The following is a 19,194-nucleotide window of genomic DNA, read 5'->3' as shown; positions in this document are numbered from 1 at the left end:
GTTGCAATGCCCAGAGCCGGGAGCTAGTCCCAGCCCCACGGGACAGGAGCTGCAGCTGCAGGGTAAGTCACAGACACACAAAAAGATCCCGGTCAAATAGGAAGATCACACTTTCCATTAATTTTTTCCCCTGCTGTGACAAACCTGCAGCTGTAATCATGTTGCTTGTAAATGTTCACAGATCCTGCTGCCCTACTGTGGTGCCTTGCTAGGGACAGTGTGACAATGTCACCTCCTGGTGATGGCTTTTCTGTTGTCTTACGTGGGTTACTCTGCAGGTTGCCAGTGATGGCTCTGAGTTTGCTATTCACTTGTTCAAAGGAGAAGATGCAGCAAAGTGATAACCAAGATAGATACATAGGGCATGTTCTGGTGGACTGAGTGGGTTCTCTTATCATGACGTTATTATTTCCTGGGGACAGCTTTCATCTCACTCCAAATTTAGCTAGATCTTTGCAGGGATTAGTTTGCAGGTCACTCTGGATTTTATGGAGCAGCCATTTTATTCTGTCTGCCTTAATCCTAGGTTTTTACAGTAGGTGATGTGTGACAAGCAAAGCACTGAATCCCTGCCCTAAGGATCATGCAGAACTGTACTAGCTGGTTTTAAGGTTGATTCTTTTCCAAAGCTTCTACTATTTGTGTCTTTTGTGGGACGTCAGGATGTCCACATAACTGCTGCCCCTCCTCAGGACGGTTTGTCTGGTGGAGTGTGTGTTCTAGTAATGGATTTTGTTAACCCTTTATTTTTGCCAGCTAATTAAAAAAAAAACAAATTCATTTCCCCATGCTCTGTTTTATTTATAGGACTTGCAGTCAGGAGGCTTTGTCCCTAGCTGGGCTAATTTGATATGTCTGTGTATGTTGCTGTTTTAATGTTAGCATTTACTTGTGGCTAGGCTCAGTACAATTGTGTGATACGCCTGGGTTGCCCTTGGAAAATATACTTTCCTAGGATCAAAGTACTGGGAAAATGTTAATTTATTATACCCTGGAGAACTGGAATCAACTATTTCTTGTATGTGGTAGCAATACAATAACCCACAGTAGGACTGTTTGCTAGTTTGTAATATGTGTGCATAAAACTGCATGCACATTACAAGTATAAAATACAGCAATGTCTATTACATGCAATCACTGCCCAGGTGCATTTAATTAGACTGTTCTCCTTTGTGTATTTGGAGTGGCTCATGCACAGAAAAATCTGCATTTTTCTTCCTCAAGCTGTGAATGGTATTTTTTTTTTTTTTTTGCTTAAATAATCCTGTAATATGACGCCAGGAAAGAAAAAAGGGGCAGAAACCTGATCTCAATGGATAAGTAAAACTCCAATTAATGTTTAACAAGCTAGAATGGTCCGATGGGACAATAGTGGCGTGATCCGGCACATCCACGCCCAAAAGATTTCGGGAAGCACGTGGAAGTGTGAGGGGGGGAAGTGGCCACACCGAGCGTGTGCGCGAGGGGAGCACTCGCCGTTCGCGAATCCGACTCAGCCGCGGCAGGAGCAGCCGGGGGAGCCGACCGCGCTCCCTGCCGGGGTCCCCACAGAGCTCAGCCCGCGCGCCCCCAAAGGCTCCGCGCCAGCCGGGTTCTCGGCTCCGCCTCGCGCCTTCGAGCCGGGTTCTAGGCTCTGCGGCCGCCGCTCCCTGGGTTCTAAGGCTCCCCGGAGCATGGGCCGCTGCCCCCGCGCTCTGCTGCTGCTGGGCACGCTGGCCCTGCTGGCCCCGGGCCCCGCCGCTGAGGAGGAGCACGACGAGGACGACGAGCTGGCGCTGTCCTTCCCCTCGGAGGAGGAAAACCAGACGGAGGTCGGGAGGCAGCTGGGCTCGGCCGCTTTCTACAGGACCAACAAGGTGAGCGGCGTCGGGGCTGGCGGCAGAGCGGGCTGGGTCGCGGGGAAGGGGGCTGGAGCCCGGGGCCGGGGAGCCGCCTGGTGCAGGAGGGGAGCTTGAGCTGCGAGGCCGGGGGAGCCGCTTTCTGGCTCTGCCTCTGGCTCCTCGGCTGACCTTGGGCAAGTCCCTTAGCCGCGTGGGGGGGGGCCTCCGGTTCCCTGGCCCCTGCCCATGGCTCTGCGTGCCACGCACATGCAGACCAAACGAAGAGCTCGCCCCGCCGCGCCGGCGTCTGCCCCCGGGGCTGCCCAGCTCCGGCCACGGCCCCCTGGCGCCTGGGCTCCCCCCTCTCCGCCCTGCGGCCAAACCTGAGCGGCCCCGTGGGGCAGGAGACTTGGAGCCGTCGCTGCGGGGTGAGGCTCCATCTGCAACCCCACCCCGTGGTAGGACTCGACTCCCCCGTCCCCCCCCCGACCAACCCCCCTCCCCTCCTTCTGGGGGCAGGACTCGACTCCCTCGGGAGGCGGGGAGACCATAAGTGCTGGTACGAGGGGTGCCGTAGCTTGAAATGGTTTCCATCATACACCAGTTTGGTTCAGCACCCCCACTATAAAAATGGTTCCCGCGCTGCTGGGCAGGGCACAACTCTCTTCCCACCCCCAAGGCCTCCAATCCCTCAGGGGCAAGAGCCCCCACTTCCTCCAGGAGAGACTGCCCCACCCGCAAGGGCAGGACCTGATTCTGCCCCAAGCCTCCCTCTCCAGGGGGGCAGGAATCTTCCTCCCCCCCCCCCCCCCCCCCCCGCGGATAAAATGAATAAAACAAACTGTTGCAAAGAATCAAATGATTTTTGCTGGTTCTAGCTGCACCGCTGCGTGCCCACCTGCGGGACCTCCTGATAAAAGGTCTCTGTGTTAGCGCTGGGTTGTGGTGGTGATCAGGTGGATCTCGGCATAAAGGAGGGGCAGAGACGGAGCTGACGTGCCTGCAGCCTCTTGGGCAGCAGGCGAGAGGCGACGGTGCCAGGGGATGGCAAGAGGGATGGGCGCATGCCACCTTCTTGGTGTGAGCTCCCTGGGTGTCCGTTGAGCGTCTCTTGTGTCCTGTGACAGCCAGAGAAATCAAATAAATAAAGCCACGCGCCCCCTGTTCTGGAGAGCGGCTTTGCGCTGTGGAGCGTGCGGGGTTGCAAAGCAGCCATGCTTGGGAAGGAGGCTTAGGGAAGGCACATTGGTGTGCGGGGGCAGGCAGTGACTTGTGGCGCTAACTCGTTGCAGCTACGATGGGCTGGTGCCTTTAGGCTGTGGACCTGGCCTCGTAGTTTCTTTTCTACCTCTTTCGGGAGCAGGCTCTTAAGCCCTTTTAGAGCCAACTGGGTGACTTTAGAAACAGAGCTCTGGGGGGACCCTTTTCTTCCCCTTGAGGAGGGGAGGGTTTGGTAAGTGATGCAGAGAGCTGCAGGTACAGAAAAATTTGGGCAGGAGGGCGGTTGGCTTGTCCTGAGAGTGTGGGAGGGTTCTGGTCACTGAGGGTGGAATTGAGCATATGGGATGGGGCTGGGTTGGTGTCCCACTGACCTGCTAGACTGTCCACTTAACCCCCACTCTTACCTTCTACCTCCCCATGATGAAGTGGTGATTTCACACTGTTTGGGGACTTGGTAAGATGTTTTCTGAGTATAATGCAGCTGCCTTGGCAACTGTGTCCATGCAGTTTAATGAGAAGTGTGGGGTATTTCATTCCCCTGTTAAGCTCTGAATGGGCCTGGCACCTGCATCTCCCCATGACTACTTCATCTGCAGCTGCGAGAGCTCAGTGCCTCTCCATGAGAATAATACAGGCTCAGTGCATTCATGGTGCTGCCAGCTCTCGTAAATTCTTATTCAAGTCCCAGCTCCTGGAGTCAAGTGATTACGTAAAAATCTCCCTTTTGTTTTGTAAGTTTCTAGCCCTTCCGGTTGCAGAGGACAGTTTGGAAATGTGATCCATGTGGGCTCTGCAGACTCGAAAACCAGAAGCCAAAGAAAACCTAAATTATTTTTTTAAAAAAATCTCATGACCGTGAAGCCAATCTCATGATTTTTGAATAGTTAGGGCTCACAATACTGCACCCAGTTCCTTCCTTCAGATCATGTGTAGATTACATTATAAAATGAACTCTGCTGTGCTGATTAAAGTAACAGCTCAAGTGACTGAGCTTGCAGTGAGAATTTGAACAGCAGTGTTTGCTCTGTGAAGGTGCATGGCTTTGAAAAATCTTCTTCTGCTTGTTTAAATTCAGGACATGTGGAGATTACCCGGGCAGTACATAGTGGTGCTGAAGGAGGAAACTCATAAATCCCAGACAGAGAGAACCATCCGCAGGCTGCAAGCTCGAGCAGCGAAGCATGGCTACCTAACCAAAATCCTTCACATCTTCCAGGATCTGTTCCAGGGATTTCTTGTAAAGATGAGCAGTGATGTGCTGGATTTGGTAAGAGGATGTTGTACATCTGTCTTTTCAGCCTGCACTGGTTTTGTTTTCTGTTCGGAGGCATCTGGGGTAGGGCAGGCAGTGTGGAGAGTAGGTTTTTTTTCCCAGTGGTAACAATTCTGTTTGAGGCAAGAACCATGTAGATTGAAAGGCAGGAAAGCAGCATATGCTGGAAGTAAAAGGATACAACCTAGAGAATGTTTGTCTGTCTAGACAGTGAGAACATCTAGAGTTGCAAGAGTAAGGATTAAAATACCCACCTCTCCATCCACAAGTTTGCAAGGTTTGTAAATCCTCATGCTTCAGGGCATAAACTAATCTCTAATTTATGGGTTTAAGGAAGAAACTTTCCTGTGGGTTGATTATTCCATAACTGCCTGCATGAGACTTTTTGTAATTTCCTCTGAAGCATCTGGTGCTGGCCACTGTTCAAGACAGAATCCAGATTAGGTGGACCTTGGGTCTGACCCGTCCGGCAATTCCACTGTCCCTCCCCAATCTGACAAAAGTCATTGCGCTGATTTTGCGTACCTGCTTTCTGATGCCTGCTGCTTTGTGTGGGATCTCACTGATATTTGAAACAAATTGTAAATGGTGGGTCTGTAAAACTCGGAAAGAATCCAAAGTAAGGTAGATCCAATCAGGAATCCAAGGTGATGCAAGTCCCAGGTACTCCACCCACATGGCTGGATACAGACTTGTGGCTGCTAGTCATATGTCTTCACTGATCAAAGAGCACGTGGGCGTAACTTGCATTTAAGCAGAGGCAATGCAGTGCTCCTCTTCTGAGGAGGTGACTGTGAGAAGAACATGGGATTTCCCCAGGAGAAGAAATTCAGTTAAGGAGCTGTTTTACTTTATGTTCTCTCTTCACTGGGCTGCTACAGATTTAGGTGCCTGTGCCATTCACAAGTTCTTTGTTTTCGCTGCTTTAGGACAATCGTTTTGCAGTTGCAGATGTGGTCCGTCATGCTGTCAGGGGTCGTGTGAGCGTGTTGCCACATAACGACTTGAGTTTGAGGTCTGAGGCCAGCCCTTTGCTCCCAGGGCAGCACTGCCACCCCCGGCAGAGGGAGTGCCTGGCCTGGGTCTCTGTAATTCCCCTTTGCACCTGCCAGAGGACCTCAGAGTGCTTTGCTGAATAGAACCTCACAGAGCTGAGGCACAGAAATTAGAAATGAATGTGGTAGAGCGAGGCCTAGAACCCGAATTCCCTGACAGCCAGATCTGTGCCTTAGCCATCAGACCATCCTTCCTATGTCTCTAGGAACCCCTCTGTGCCTTCCAGAGCAAGTGGCATTGATGAGCTCTGCAGGGAGCTGCATCCAGCTCTGCTCCCAGGAAAGTATGGTCACTGTGGTACATGTGTATTCTAGCAAGGGCTACAAAGGGCACAACCTTGGAGCTACAGGGACAACTGCTGGCGGTTTAGTATCTTGTAAGTGGCCACCTCAATGCATTAGGAGGCTCCTGCTCTCTACCAGCATTTTGTCTGTGGTTGCACCTCTGCTTGGAGCTGTCCCACCCTAGTGGAAGATACTGGTCATGTGGGTGGGGCTGGACAATCCGGAATGGGCACATCAAGAATATTGTGAAACTCATTGTGACCATCATCAGTCTTAGAGCCAGGTCCCAGTGGAAATCGAGCCTACGGCATGGCCCCGTCTCCCACGGTGTCAGTTCTTCGTCCCTTGTGCAGGCTTCCGTAGCACAGCTACGGGACAGGCGCTAATGGAACTGGAATGCCTGGAGTAACAAACCCTGCTCTCGGACTCGGACTGAGGACTACTTTCTCCACTGCTGTGAACTGGTGCAGCGCCGCTGACTCCAGGGCATCAGTTTACACCCACAGAATGTTTGGCTCCTAACATGCAGCTCTGGGTCTGGGATTGAGTTGAGGTTGTTTTTTTTCCCCACATTCGACAAATAAAGCTCTGTGGGTCCGTCACCCTGCAGGTTGGGCTTTGACCAGTTGAGCACTCAGCCCTCATCGGCTTCAGTCGTGCAGCATCAGAGCCTAGGAGAGAATAAGCCACCTGCCTTGGGCAGCTGCAATCTTTCCCTGGCCCGGTGCAAGGAAGCTGCTAGATAGAACAGCTGAGCGCATCCCACGTTGTTCCTGTTCTGCGTGGTGTGCACCGAGTACTCGGTAGCTAGGGTGTGTCCATGCCATCTCTCTGTGATGTTTCTTTTGCACAGGCTTTGCGGCTGCCGCACGTTGATTACATTGAAGAGGACTCCTATGTGTTTGCTCAGAGCATTCCCTGGAACCTCGGCAGGATCGTCCCAGCACAGTACAAGTCTGGCGAATATAACCCTCCCAGTAAGGGCTCTTCTCCCCCCCCCCTTATTTGAATTTATTTTAAAGGAGAATTCATGGGGCAGGAGATGATTTCCAGGGGCAAAATTGTACCTTCCAAATGCATGCATGCAGAGAAGGTAGGAAACCTCTCACTTTTCTGCACACACTTGGAACTACATTTGCGCAGAACACTAATCTCGGACACAACCTTTCTTCCTACCCCAGGGGGACCGATGTCCTCTTCTCCAGGGAGTTTGTTGGCGTCTTTGGCACTCTGAGCTTTTGAGGGGGCGTGGCTTGCTAGGGACGGGGCCAAGCCAATCAACTCTCTATGGTAACCTTCCCCTCCAAATCTGGGATACATTTACCGTGTGAGGACGGGGCAGGTTGGCAACATCTGGAGCAGAGCCCTTGGTCTACATTGTTTTCTCCTGCTCTTCCTGCAGGTCGTTGGCGCCTTTTGCGCGTCCTTAGGAGGATGGAGTCGAGAACCGAAGAAACTGCTATTGCTATGGTTCTGGGGGGCAAGGGAGCTTGCATAACTACCCTGGAAGTCAGTGGGAGCTGTGTGCATGCAGAGTTTGCAGGATTGGGCCCTATATAGGCACTGGATGGATGCATTGTTTGTTGTTTCCCTTGCAAGCCACTGTTTGCAGGAATTGATAACATGGCTGTAAAAATGTAGCCATGTGGTTTGTAAGATGGTGGTGCCCAGAAAACATCTGTGTCATCGGCTAGAGTGCTGGGCTGATGACAGCTACGACTGCTCTGGCCATAATGGTGTGTGTGCTTTCTGAGGGCATTGCTGCCTTTCACACTGACTGTGCCATGGCTTGTGTTTGGTAGATAAAGGAGATCTGGTTGAGGTTTACCTGCTAGACACCAGCATCCAGAGCAACCATCGGGAGATAGAGGGCAGAGTGTTTGTGACGGACTTCGAGAATGTGCCAGAGGAGGACGGCACGCGCTTTCACAGACAGGTGAGCGAGCCTATGGGCTCTGTCAGGGTCCTGGGCTCTCACTGCCTGTGAGAGGAACAGCTCAGGTTGTGGTGATTGGAATGGGGCCCAGCTGACGTAAGAGTAATGTGAGCATCCCAAACCCAGGGCAACAGAAGCATGCTGGCATCCTGCACAATTGCCACCCCTCTCTATAGGACTCTGCCCACTATTATGTGTTATGCTTAGCAAATCTAAGAGAGATCAAAGGCTAAGAACACCTGCATCTCAAGTTCACAGCCCAGGGCCTTCAGTGGGATTGGATGGTTATATGGATAACGAGACTATCCAGAGTTAATGCAAAGAAAGAATTTTGGAAGGGATAAAACCTCATGCTTCAGGGGTTAGGCCAGTCTCTAACTACTAGGGATCAGGATCAAACCTTCATGGGGGGCAGATTGTCCCACGTCTTGAACCTTCCTGTGAAGCATCTACTGCTAGCCACTGTCTGACTGGATACTGGGCTAGATGGACTACGGGTCTGACCCCGCGAGCAATTCCTGTGTTACTTAGCAGCTGTATCACTGAAAATGGCTAATACGCTAGAGAATAGCATAAAAGTGTAATGATAGAAATGGTGGTAGCAAATAAAGGGCCTGATCCTGCATGCACCGACATGCATGAGTCCCTCTGTATTGATGTCAGTAGAAGCACTATCGTGCGTGTCAGTGTTTGCAGGATTGGGCCCCAAGTGTGTGTATTGGTGCCAATGCATGGGATGGTTCTGGAAACGTTCGCTGCCTTGCTTGACTTCCCCTCTCTGGCAGGCCAGCAAGTGCGATAGCCACGGAACCCACATGGCCGGCGTGGTGAGCGGGAGGGATGCTGGTGTGGCTAAGGGAGCCAGCGTTCGCAGCCTTCGGGTGCTGAATTGCCAAGGCAAGGGCACGGTCAGCGGGACCCTGATTGGTGAGTAAGAACCATTGAGGTGTGTAGTGTCTAAATCATGAGAGCCTGATTGGACAGTTGGGATTTTAGGGGCCGATTCAACGCCCACTGAAAGCCAACGCCTGTTGGCTTCAGTGGCACTTGGCTCAGGCCCATGGGGTCAGATTGTCAGAAGCGCTCAACTCCCATTTAGGCACCTGAGAAGTGGATTTTCAGAAGTGCCCCACACCCAATCTGCTGAGCTCTTTTGAAACTGACCTTTAGCACCTCACTGTGATGTGCCTCTGAACACTCTGTGACAGGGTGCACTCGTCCCGAGTGAACAAGGGGTTAACCGCTTTTCCTAACCTCACTGGAAGGAGAGCCCCTCCCGGAGGGCACCTCTGCTGGGGTTCTGTTGACTCATCCCATCAGCCTGCTCGCCTGTACTGAGCAACAGTTGCTGATTCACTGAGTCTCTTTCCCTGTATTTTATTGCTAAGGATGTTTTCCGGAAAAGGATCTTGCTTCTTTCCAGCTGGAGGGGAGAGCTGAATCTGGCCCCCCACTTCCCAGCTAGCAGGATGCGAGTGAGTCATTAGTGCTGTCCTTTTCTGTGGTCGGTTTCTGTCCGCTTCATTTGTGCTTGATCAACAGGTCTGGAGTTTATCAAGAAGACCCTGACTGCCCAGCCCTACACCCCTTTGGTGGTGTTGCTCCCCTTTGCTGGAGGTTACAGCCGTGTTTTGAATGCAGCTTGTCGGCTGATGGTGCAGACGGGAGTGATAATGATTGCTGCAGCTGGCAACTACAAGGAGGATGCCTGCTTGTACTCACCTGCGTCTGAACCAGAGGTATGGGGCTAGGACACTGCTTTCACTGACTGAGTGGGTACTGAGAGACCTGGCTTCTATTCTTGACTCTGCCACAGGTTTGCTGTCGTCTGGCCTTGACCAAGGCATGTCACTCCATCTGTGCCTCAGTTTCTTTGGGTGTAGAATGGGGATAACAATCGCTTCCTGCCCTTTGGACAAAGCATGCTATGGGTCAGAGTCCCCACCGCAGTTTGTTTGGTGTGGGGAGGGGGCCCCGAAGCACATCGCTCCTGCTGGAAGGAGCTCTGGGCTCCTGGCTATCCCCACCCTTGCAATGAACTTTGAGTCTCCCTGGGGAATTATATCGTCCTAGTCATTTACAATTCCTCTAATCCTGAAGGAGGGGCGTGGTTTTGTGTTCCTGTGAAGGCAAAACATTATTCAATAGCTTTCACCCTGGTGAGCAGGAGGAATTGTACAGGCCGGGGTGGATTGGTTTGGGACTTTTAATGCAATTATGGACAATCTGTTCGCTGCTGACGTCCCAGTTGACTCGTGTCATTGTGCTCTAACCCTCAGGTGATCACTGTCGGGGCAACCGACTTCCAGGACCAGCCCGCCTCCATGGGAGCCTTAGGAACAAACTTTGGCCGGTGTGTGGATGTCTTTGCCCCGGGCGACGATATCATAGGGGCCTCCAGCGACTGCAGCACCTGCTTCACTTCCCAGAGTGGGACGTCCCAAGCCGCTGCACACGTGGCAGGTGAATCGATTGTATTTTTTAAATGCAGCAGTAGGATCAAGCAGTAGTGGCTGTGTGACCGTGTGCCTAGCAGGGTAAAAAAATCCCCAGCAAAGCACATTACGTTGACTAGCACAAGTGCAACCTGGGCAGAACTGGGTTCTATCGCACTTCGGGGGTGTGGTTAAAACATGAGTCCTAGCTCCTCGGACGGGAGCAGGGAGGCATTGGACTTGAGTTTCCTGTGTTATCTGGGGAAAGTCACTTAAGTTCTCTGTGCCTCAATTCACCATCTGTGACACTAGGATAATAGTCCTTTGTCTATGTAGCTCAGTGGGGCAGGGGCCGTCTCCTGTTATGTGTTTGTACAGCGCCTAGCGCAATGGAGGCCTGATCTCCATTGGGGCTTCTAGGCTTTGCCATATACTACTCGGTGCTGCAAAGCGGAGCCATGTTTTATCCCTCTCAGGTAACAACTGCTGTGTCTCTTGTAGTAAAGACAAGGCAGGACTTGGTTGCAATCAGGTGATTTGTTTCTGAGGCTGCTGGAAGGTGACCAGAGTCATGCAGTGTAGGTGGGGCCCTACAGACAAAACAGGCATCGTGCTGCCCCAGGGGAAGGCGTAAGATAAAACTACAGTACACAAGGCTGCAAGCAGTCAGTGCATGGCCTGATGCTACACTATTCGACAGCCATGGCCCAGAGCTACCATTGGTATGGACTGTGAGTACATCTACACTGCAAAGAAAATCCCATGGCACCAAGGTTCAGAGCCTGGGTCAATTGACTCAGGCTGGGGGCTAAAAATAGCGGTGTAAACGTTCCCACTCGGGCTGGAACCAGGGCTCTGAAACCCGCTCTGCTTACCGCATTTCAGAGCCTGGGGTCCAGCCCAAATGGGAACATCTGTGCAGCAATTTTAGTCCCACAGTCTAAGCCCTTGCAAGCCTGACTCAATTGCCCCGCGCTGTGGGTTTTTCTTTGCAGTGTAGACGTACTGTGGCATCTGGGCCACATCGGGCAAGGCCCTCCCTGTGCTGTCCATCTACATCTGTACATCAGTTTCTGCCTCCGCCCCATCTCCAGCCTTACAAAGCAGCTTCATGCAGATCCATGCCTGTGCCCTGATTAAGCAATGGGAAATGCCCGGCTGTGTGCTACGATCTAATAGTGATGTGTCTTGTGGATTCCTGGGCCCAAGGCTGAGTGCTGTTAACTGTCAACACGTTTCCGTCTCAGACCATAAATACACATGCTCTGTCCTAGTGGGATTGTAGAGTATGGGTCCCTACGGGATGAACAGGCAGGGGAAGAAGAGAAAACGTTTACGATGAGGAAAGAACGCTTTCAATTAGGCGGCAGGTTATGTTAGGGGAAAATAGTCTCAGATGGCAACAGGTTTTTTTGATGCTAGGTCACTAACATTTTTAATGGGAACATTTAGGGGAGTGAACTGGTTTTGAAGCTGATGCTGTGGAGAGGAGGCTGCAGGGACCTGTGGTTCCCTAGATGATTCTTTCCTCATGCACCTCCCTCCATCAGGCTGCTGTGTATCAGCGAAGAATTAAATGAAGAAGAAACCTGAGCTTGTGCATTGAAATGTTTCTGCCTGGAGGTTAAGTTTAAGGATCTCAAATGTGGGATCCCGTCGGGAGAATATTGGTTTTGCAAAGCAGAACTTCCTTCTTTCCTGATGAATCGCAGAGTGAAATGGAAGGCCGGAGCTGCACTGGAGTATGTCTGAAGGGGCGGCATGATATCCAGGGTGTGATGAGGTCCAGTCCCGAATGGAGAGCTCATCTGGTGCAGTGTCGTCAGTGACCCAGTAGCCACGTGTCACAGATCCACAGCATCTGGTGCATCCCCCAGCCTGGCAGTGACCCCTTTGGCAGTGACCCCTTTTGTGGGCTGGGCCCCAAGGACTCCGATAGAGCCACAGGGGCAAGCCCGTGGCCTCCGAGACTCTGCAACTGGGCTTGTAGGTGCCAGTGATCCATGGCTTCCTGCAGTGAATCCATCCAAGCCAGAGTCCTTTGGGAGGCTTGTACGGTGCTCCTTCAGGGCGCCGTGCTTATTTGCAGCCACCCTAGGCTGCCTCTCCAAAACAAGCTAACAATTTAGTTGGCACCTGTCCTACAGCATCAAACAGTCCTTCGGTTAGCAAAGAGAGGAAAAGGTGAAGACAGAGTCTGGATTGGCCGTGGTGAAAGCCATCTTGTCTTGCTCTCCCAGTCTCTGTCCCTTTGTCCTTGGCCCCAGGTCTGTGTGTGTGTCTCCAAAGGCCAGCTCTTAACCCAGGCACCTGGCACCTTCTCCCTTGGTTCTCCAGCTGCGGGTTTTGCTCTGCTTCCTGGCGAGGGGTGGGGGAAAATCTCCTCCCTCTTGGTCGCTAGTTATGAATGTTCTGGCCATTGGGGTTCCCACTGTCTTTCTGGATCCTCCATTGATATGGGTCGGTCTTAGCCAGTCCTTAGATGGCCCATTCATACCATCCCCAGCAGTTATGTGACTCAACACTTAATGTGCTCTGTTCTATCCCAAGAGTAGCTGTGTAACCTTCACTGTCCGTGCACAGCAGTGCAAAGCACAGGGGGAAACTGAGGCATGCATAGGCATCATAAAAATATTCCCAACATTCCCTCTTCATTACACCACGTGACGATCACAGTCTCAGGTACTCCTGTATGTCTGCTCCAAGGACAGTGCGCATGTCATTCACGTGACCTCCGTATGGGTCTTTGTCCCCTGCTAGTGGCCGATCTACAAAAGAGGCTTGTGAGCTGACTATAGCTAGTAGGGGCTAGGTTGGGAAGTAGAAGCTCTTGCTTTTAGTGTGAGAGATCCTGGGTTCAAACTGATGATCCATGGTAGGTGGTCAGGTCTCTCTCCCCCTTTGAAATGTGCCTGGTTCTGAATTGACATAGCTGCAGTGCAAATACAAGTGTAATGAAGACTTGGTTTTGGTGACACAAATTCTGCAATGGCGTTGCCAGGTGTAAGCAGACCTGGCACCTGGAGGTGTAATCTAAAGCAGACACACTGCTGCTTGCCTGTGTATTCTCCAGGGCTTTCTATACGCGTTCTCACCTTCAAATCCGCATTTTAAAACCGAAATGGCATGTGTGCATCTCTCCTAGGCATCGCAGCCATGGTTCTGAACACCGACTCTGCTCTGACGCTCTCTGAGCTGAGGCAAAGGCTAATTCACTTCTCCACCAAAAACGTTATCAATGAGGCTTGGTTTCCTGAAGGCCAGAGGCTGGTCACGCCCAACAGAGTGGCAGGACTGCCCAGCAAATTCATGGCAGGTAAGTCACGCACGCTTCCTGGGGCAGATGTGCAGCCAAGGGAGAGGCTCAAGGTGACAGCATTGCCGTGGTACTAAGGCTGAGCTGTGCATGACTGAAACAACACCCACTTAGGGGCTGGAATTCTCTTCTAAGGATACGTCTACACTGCAATGAAAACCACACAGATGGCCCGTGCCAGCTGTTTAATTATGGTGTAGATGTCGGGGCATGCAGACCTCGGGCTGCAGCCTGAGCCAGAGCATCTACATTGCAATTAAACAGTCCCTTAGCACCAGCCCGAGTCAGCAGACGTGCGCCAGCTGCGTGTTTTTAATTGCATTGTAGGTCTAAGGTAAGTTATCCCTAGTGACTTGACTGTGCTGGATTTGTGCAAAGAAAGTCATGTAGGGTTGCCATGTGGCTGGTTTTCAACCACAAAGTCTAGTCAGAAAGGGGACTGAAAAGATGTACTGACTGGACACCAAAAGCCCGGTTACTGTGGGCAGGGTGGCAGGTGAGATGCCAGGTCATCAACCCCCAGCAGTCCCTGCTTAGCCGAGGCTGCTTCCTACCTGCATCTCATGGGCGGGCAGGCAGCAGGCTCCTCCTCAGGCCGCAGCTCCCATCCCAGCCCCAGAGCAAAGGGAGCCCAGCTGCGCAGGGGAAGAGAGGAGGAAAGGATCAAGCGACTTGGAAGGGGGAGGAGGGAGGGCAGCGAGCAAGCAGGGGGCGGGGCCTTGGCGGGACTAGGCAGAGCAGGGGGCGGGGCCTTGGCGGGACTAGGCAGAGCAGGGGGCGGGGCCTTGGCGGGACTAGGCAGAGCAGGGGGCGGGGCCTTGGCGGGACTAGGCAGAGCTGGGGCAGGGCAGAAGGGTCCGGTTTTCAGAAGTTGGCAGGGAGTTTGTGCACGTAGAGAGCGCAGCGGGGCTTGCTCTCATTCTGAAACCTCTTGTGGTCAGCGATACGTGCTGCTTGGTGCAGAACCGAGCCCACTCGTTGCCATTTTACTTACTCACGTGACTGAACGTGGCCCCTGGAGCATTCCATGTGCTCCTGAGGACGCGGCATCGACGGGAAGCAAACCTGCTGCACGGGACTGATGACTGAGCCGTCCCTTTTCAGGTGAGCAGTTGTATTGCCGCTCCGTGTGGTCTGCCCCGTCCGGGTCCACTCGCTCTGCGACAGCTGTCGTGCGCTGCAGTGGGAACGAGGAGATGCTCAGCTGCTCAAGCTTCTCCACGAATGGCAAGCGGCGAGGAGAGCGTATTGAGGTGATGCTCCACGGTGGGGAGGTTTGGGGTGCTGCAGTTGACCCTCATACATCTCATGTCCTGTTGAAATCTCTCAGGCCGTTCCTCAGAGGTACATAGGTGCCTGACGCCCATTGATTTCAGTGGGAGTCCGGCCCCTAAATATCTTAGCATCTAGGCCTCAGCCTAGGACCCAATAGTTCACTGAGGATCCCACCCATCAGGCCTTATGCAGGCAAAACCTTCCAGCACTCCAGAGGCATTTGGTCTCCATCAGGGCTGTTGGATTTGTCCCTTAGCAAATAGTGTGTGTGGGGAACAACCTCAAGGCTCCTATAGCTCCCGTGAGCAGGGACGAGAAACGTCGGAAACGTTGCCTTACAATGGTGCCTTCTGAATTGTAGGTTCATGGAGGCAGGAAGCAGTGTGTTGCTCACAATGCATTTGGCGGCCATGGTGTCTACGCTATAGCGAGGTGTTGCATTTGGCCGAAAGCTGACTGCCAGATTCACACCAGCTCCCAGACTGCAGATGGTACTTCGACAACTGGAGTGGGCTGCTCCAAGGAGAACCATGTTTTGACAGGTACGGTAGGCTGTCTTGCTGATGACAACTAGAGTAGTAGTGCTTGATCCAACCTTACTCTCTGCTGTCTGAGGCTGGACCAGCCCATTCTGTTTATAAGTGAGATACCCAATTTAAAGGAACTCTCGGGAGTCTTAGGGTTAATTCCAACTTCTTATAATTTATCAAACGCCCTCTCCGCCTAGTCACCTGTGCAACCAGAATAATCCTACTACATTCACTTGGGAAGTTCAGTTGAATATTTACAAAGTGCTTGGAGGTCCTTGGATTAATTTATATCCGTGGTCTTATTTTTGTGCCGTATAGGCTGGTTTGATAGTTCCTGAACTAAGCAGCTAGCTGATACTTCAGTTTCTGTTCCCAGTACTTCATGTTCTCCTTGTATGGGAGATTGTGACACACACATTCCCTTAGCATGCTGACAGGTTCAGTGGCTCAGAGCACCTCCCGCTGTTGTTTGTGGGTTCCAGTTCTTGGATTTCTGGTGGTTTGCAAAATGAATAATCTGTTAGCCCTGACGTTCAAAATTAAACACCCTGCTTAGGTCACAAGTACAATTTTTGGGTCTTGTCTTACCCTCTGGAGTGTATTTGCCCACGTATCACAATCGCCATGCTGGTTTGACTGACATTGTCCACTCTGGAGCGGCCTCTGTTGGTGATATCCGGGAGCATTTCATATCCGGTTTGAGGTGCGTTGGCAGAGATGCTGCCTCTGCACCATTCCATGCTATTTTCTGCTTCATGTTTTTAAGAGAAACTTATTTCCCTGACAACTAATTGCTCACAAGAGCAGGCTTTGAGCATTCACCTGGAAGTGTTCTGTATTATTGGCAGGTTGTAGCTCCCATTCTCTTGCTGGAGAGTTTAGTGACAACGTCAGACCCGTTCTAAAGATGGAGACCGGACACCACCAATGCGTAGGTAGAACGGATGTGACCTTGCATACTTCCTGCTGCCACGCCCCCAGCATTGAATGCCAGGTGAAGGAACATTCACCCGTGGGCTTCCAAGAAAAGGTATGGCAGAACCAATCACAGTAGGTATTTTCAGAATCCTTTTGCTAGCTGTCAATTGAAATTGTTCTTACCACATTCTAATGGTTCTTCATAACCCCCCCCACCCCATAAAGCTGCTTTACGTAGCATCACTCCAGTCATTGAAATAAATGGAGCTGTCCCTGCTTACCCCAGTTCTCAATCGTACCCATATTAATATTTCCCCACAAAGAGTGATTCCATCCCTCTTCCTGGTAGGTGGCCGTGTCCTGTGATGAAGGCTGGACTCTGACAGGATGCAATGCGTATTCCTGGGGGCCCGGCACCCTTGGCGCCTACGCCGTGGATGACACTTGCGTGGTAACGAGTGCTCTCACTGGCAAAGGGGCAGCGGCCATCGCCATCTGCTGCAGAAGCAGACATTTGGAAAATGACAAGCACTCTTCCAACTACAAGTGAGGACAATGCCCATGGCCACAAGGCACCCCTGCTGAGACTAAACTGACATCACACCAAAAAAGACGCATTCCAAAACCATCACCTTTCCAGATTCCAGAGCTGAGGCCACTACTCCCAGTTCGGTCAGGGCTGATCGTGATGGAATAAGAATCACTAGTTGCTTGCAGGTGGGAGTCATAACACATCTAAAATGCAAGGGTTGTGGTGTCTGGAAATGCTCAATCCCAGCGCCCTGAGGATGAAATCACCCCCCGCCCCTTCCACAGGACCTCCTAATTTACCACATATGGATTCTAGCAGGGTGACATTTGGCAAGAAGTCCTGCCCACCAGTTTGTAAGCATATTTTGTTTCTATTATCAAACAGCAAGGTTATAAGCTCAGTGTCAGTCAAGTGGTTTGAGGGTGACCGAAGCAGGTGTATTTACTGCACCAGGTCAGCAAGCCCTTCACTGTTCTTGGCTGTGGTTGCTAGGTACCTTGGTTACCTCTGCAGCATTCTGTGGGTATTTGTGTTACCACCTCTTCCTTTTTCTGCACTCGGGGATGGATTCTCCCTCCTGCTATAGCCCCCGTGAGCAGCTGTGGCAGTGAGGGGGCCGTGAAAGCCTTGGGTTTGGCAAGGGGACAATTCCCCTGGCTCAGGAACTGGACTTATATGGCTCTCTAGATCCCCTAGTGCAGAGAGTGAGGGGTGTGGGTGAACCTGTAGGGGCTGCCATTAAGGCGATTCTGGCTGGCACTGTCTCCCATAGGCAGTTCAGCTGCCTAAGCTGTCTCAGCCTTGGCAGCAACACCCAATCAGGGTCTAAAATGTGCCTTAAAGCCACTGTAGTCCCCCCCTCGGGCTCAGACTGATCCTCCAGGAGGCGTAGCACAGGGCCCTCGCGCTCTGATTTGCAATTAGCCAAAAACCCCAGCAGGGATTTTAATTTTTTTTGTTTCTAGTAAAATCTCATTTTCTGATCGTTCTATAGCGTCTTTCCTCCAAGCAGAGCCCCAAGTGCCTTACAACCCCTGCTCCAGCAGTCGCGGCACTGAAACGTGCAAAGTGAAGGCCTCTGTGCACAACAGAGCAGTGTGGGCAGCGCCATGGATTCCCCCACCTAGCTGCCGCTGAGCTGCTGAGACAGGTGAGGTCTGGAGAGGGAATTACCACCCACCCCCAGGGAAAACCCCCCAGAGAGGAACATCAGGGAGTTAGCCCCACTGTGGCAACAGCAGGAATTTGGCCCAGGCCTCCTCTGGGTCTCCTAGTTGGCAGTCCTTTGCCTCCACAGCACTCCTCCCTGGCCACACCATCCCCACGCCCAGATCACTCAGCGTGAGGAGGTTCTCTCTGCAGGTCCAGAGATTGTGCATGAGGCATAGTGCCCTTCGTCCGGGGACTGTTTCCTTCGTTAGCTGAGACCAACCACATGAGGGTCAGTTCTGATTATTTTTGGGATACAGGCTCCTGGCCACTAGGAACTGGACTGAAACCATCACTTCGCCTTCTCTAGGCCCCCCCAGCAGGGATCAGCTGGTAACAACCAATTCCCCAGTGATGAATGCAGCATGAATTCCTAGGAAGTACATTAAAGCTAATGGACATGATCTGTAGTTTAGCCAGGCTTGGTTTATATCTCACTACAATCCCTGACCCCACAATGCATTGTTTATGTAAACATTTATAGTACAAAAGTGATCTTTATGGTGTAGTCACTTGCATCGTCAGTTTGGCCAAACCAGAATCTCTGTAACCAAATGCACTGTTGGGGGGGGGGGCTTTTTTCTTTACTCCTCAGATTTCAACTAGACCCCCTCAGGGCTAGCTCATTTAGTTTGACACTGTTTGGAGCTTTAGCTCTCCCAAATGGTAGCCTAATAGTGTGGCAAATAGGCCCCAGTTTACTCTTAGTCAAGCTTGCAACCTCTAGTTTAAGTGCTTGCTTAATCAGATTTTAATCTGTAAAGATAGAGTTTTTGCTGCTGCTTTGTTAGCTTTTTTTTTAAAGGGGCAAAAGAAAGTTGAAGTGTAAATGTCGACCTCCTGTATTGCTTTAACTGGTCTCCTTTTGGGTCCTCCCTTCTGGGAAGTTTATATATTTGAATTAACATGCTGTAATTCATTACCAGTTCTTTTTTTATAAAGAAAGCTTTCATAGTACTGTGGTTTTTACATTTGTATCTTGAAAATATTTATTCTGAGTTTTATAAACAGCCCATTTGATAATGGTGTCTTTTTAAAATAAAAGATGTATGCCACAGCTTGGGAGTTCATCTGTGTACTCAACCGTCTTAGTGTAAAATGGCAGGAGATTAACCGTTGTATTCAGCATTGTGAATGGGCATCCACCTCCCAGGGAACTTGCATGGTGCTTAGCCATCCACGTTGCTTGGACAGGAGGTTAGACCAAGTACAGGACAGCGAGGAGTCGTCCTGGCCCCACTAAGGTATAGCTGTGCTGAATGAAGCTGGGAGTGAGCCTCCCACCCCACGTAACCAAGCCAGTGCACTAAACCCAGCAATGTGGACAGTCCAGCTTGTGCTGGAGCTCAGGCAGGCTTGAGAACCTAAACGTTTGCCTGAGGCAGAACG

The 19,194-nt window shown here is 51.5% G+C and overlaps 1 protein-coding gene across 1 annotated transcript; it reads left to right on the top strand.

The window, feature by feature from the left end:
- Positions 1–1,080: 1,080 nt before the first annotated feature.
- Positions 1,081–18,862, top strand: PCSK9 (proprotein convertase subtilisin/kexin type 9). Its single transcript, XM_007062195.4, has 12 exons — positions 1,081–1,856; positions 4,117–4,308; positions 6,508–6,631; positions 7,457–7,590; positions 8,376–8,517; positions 9,133–9,329; positions 9,870–10,053; positions 13,171–13,341; positions 14,446–14,594; positions 14,978–15,158; positions 15,995–16,176; positions 16,414–18,862. The coding sequence occupies exons 1-12, from the start codon at positions 1,353–1,355 to the stop codon at positions 16,612–16,614; spliced, it is 2,361 nt and encodes a 786-aa protein (XP_007062257.3). The 5' UTR covers positions 1,081–1,352; the 3' UTR covers positions 16,615–18,862.
- Positions 18,863–19,194: the final 332 nt, after the last annotated feature.

The sequence above is a fragment of the Chelonia mydas genome, chromosome 8, assembly GCF_015237465.2.
Source record: "Chelonia mydas isolate rCheMyd1 chromosome 8, rCheMyd1.pri.v2, whole genome shotgun sequence".
NCBI classification, from domain to species: Eukaryota; Metazoa; Chordata; order Testudines; family Cheloniidae; genus Chelonia; species Chelonia mydas.
This window is presented reverse-complemented; position numbering and strand designations above follow the sequence as displayed.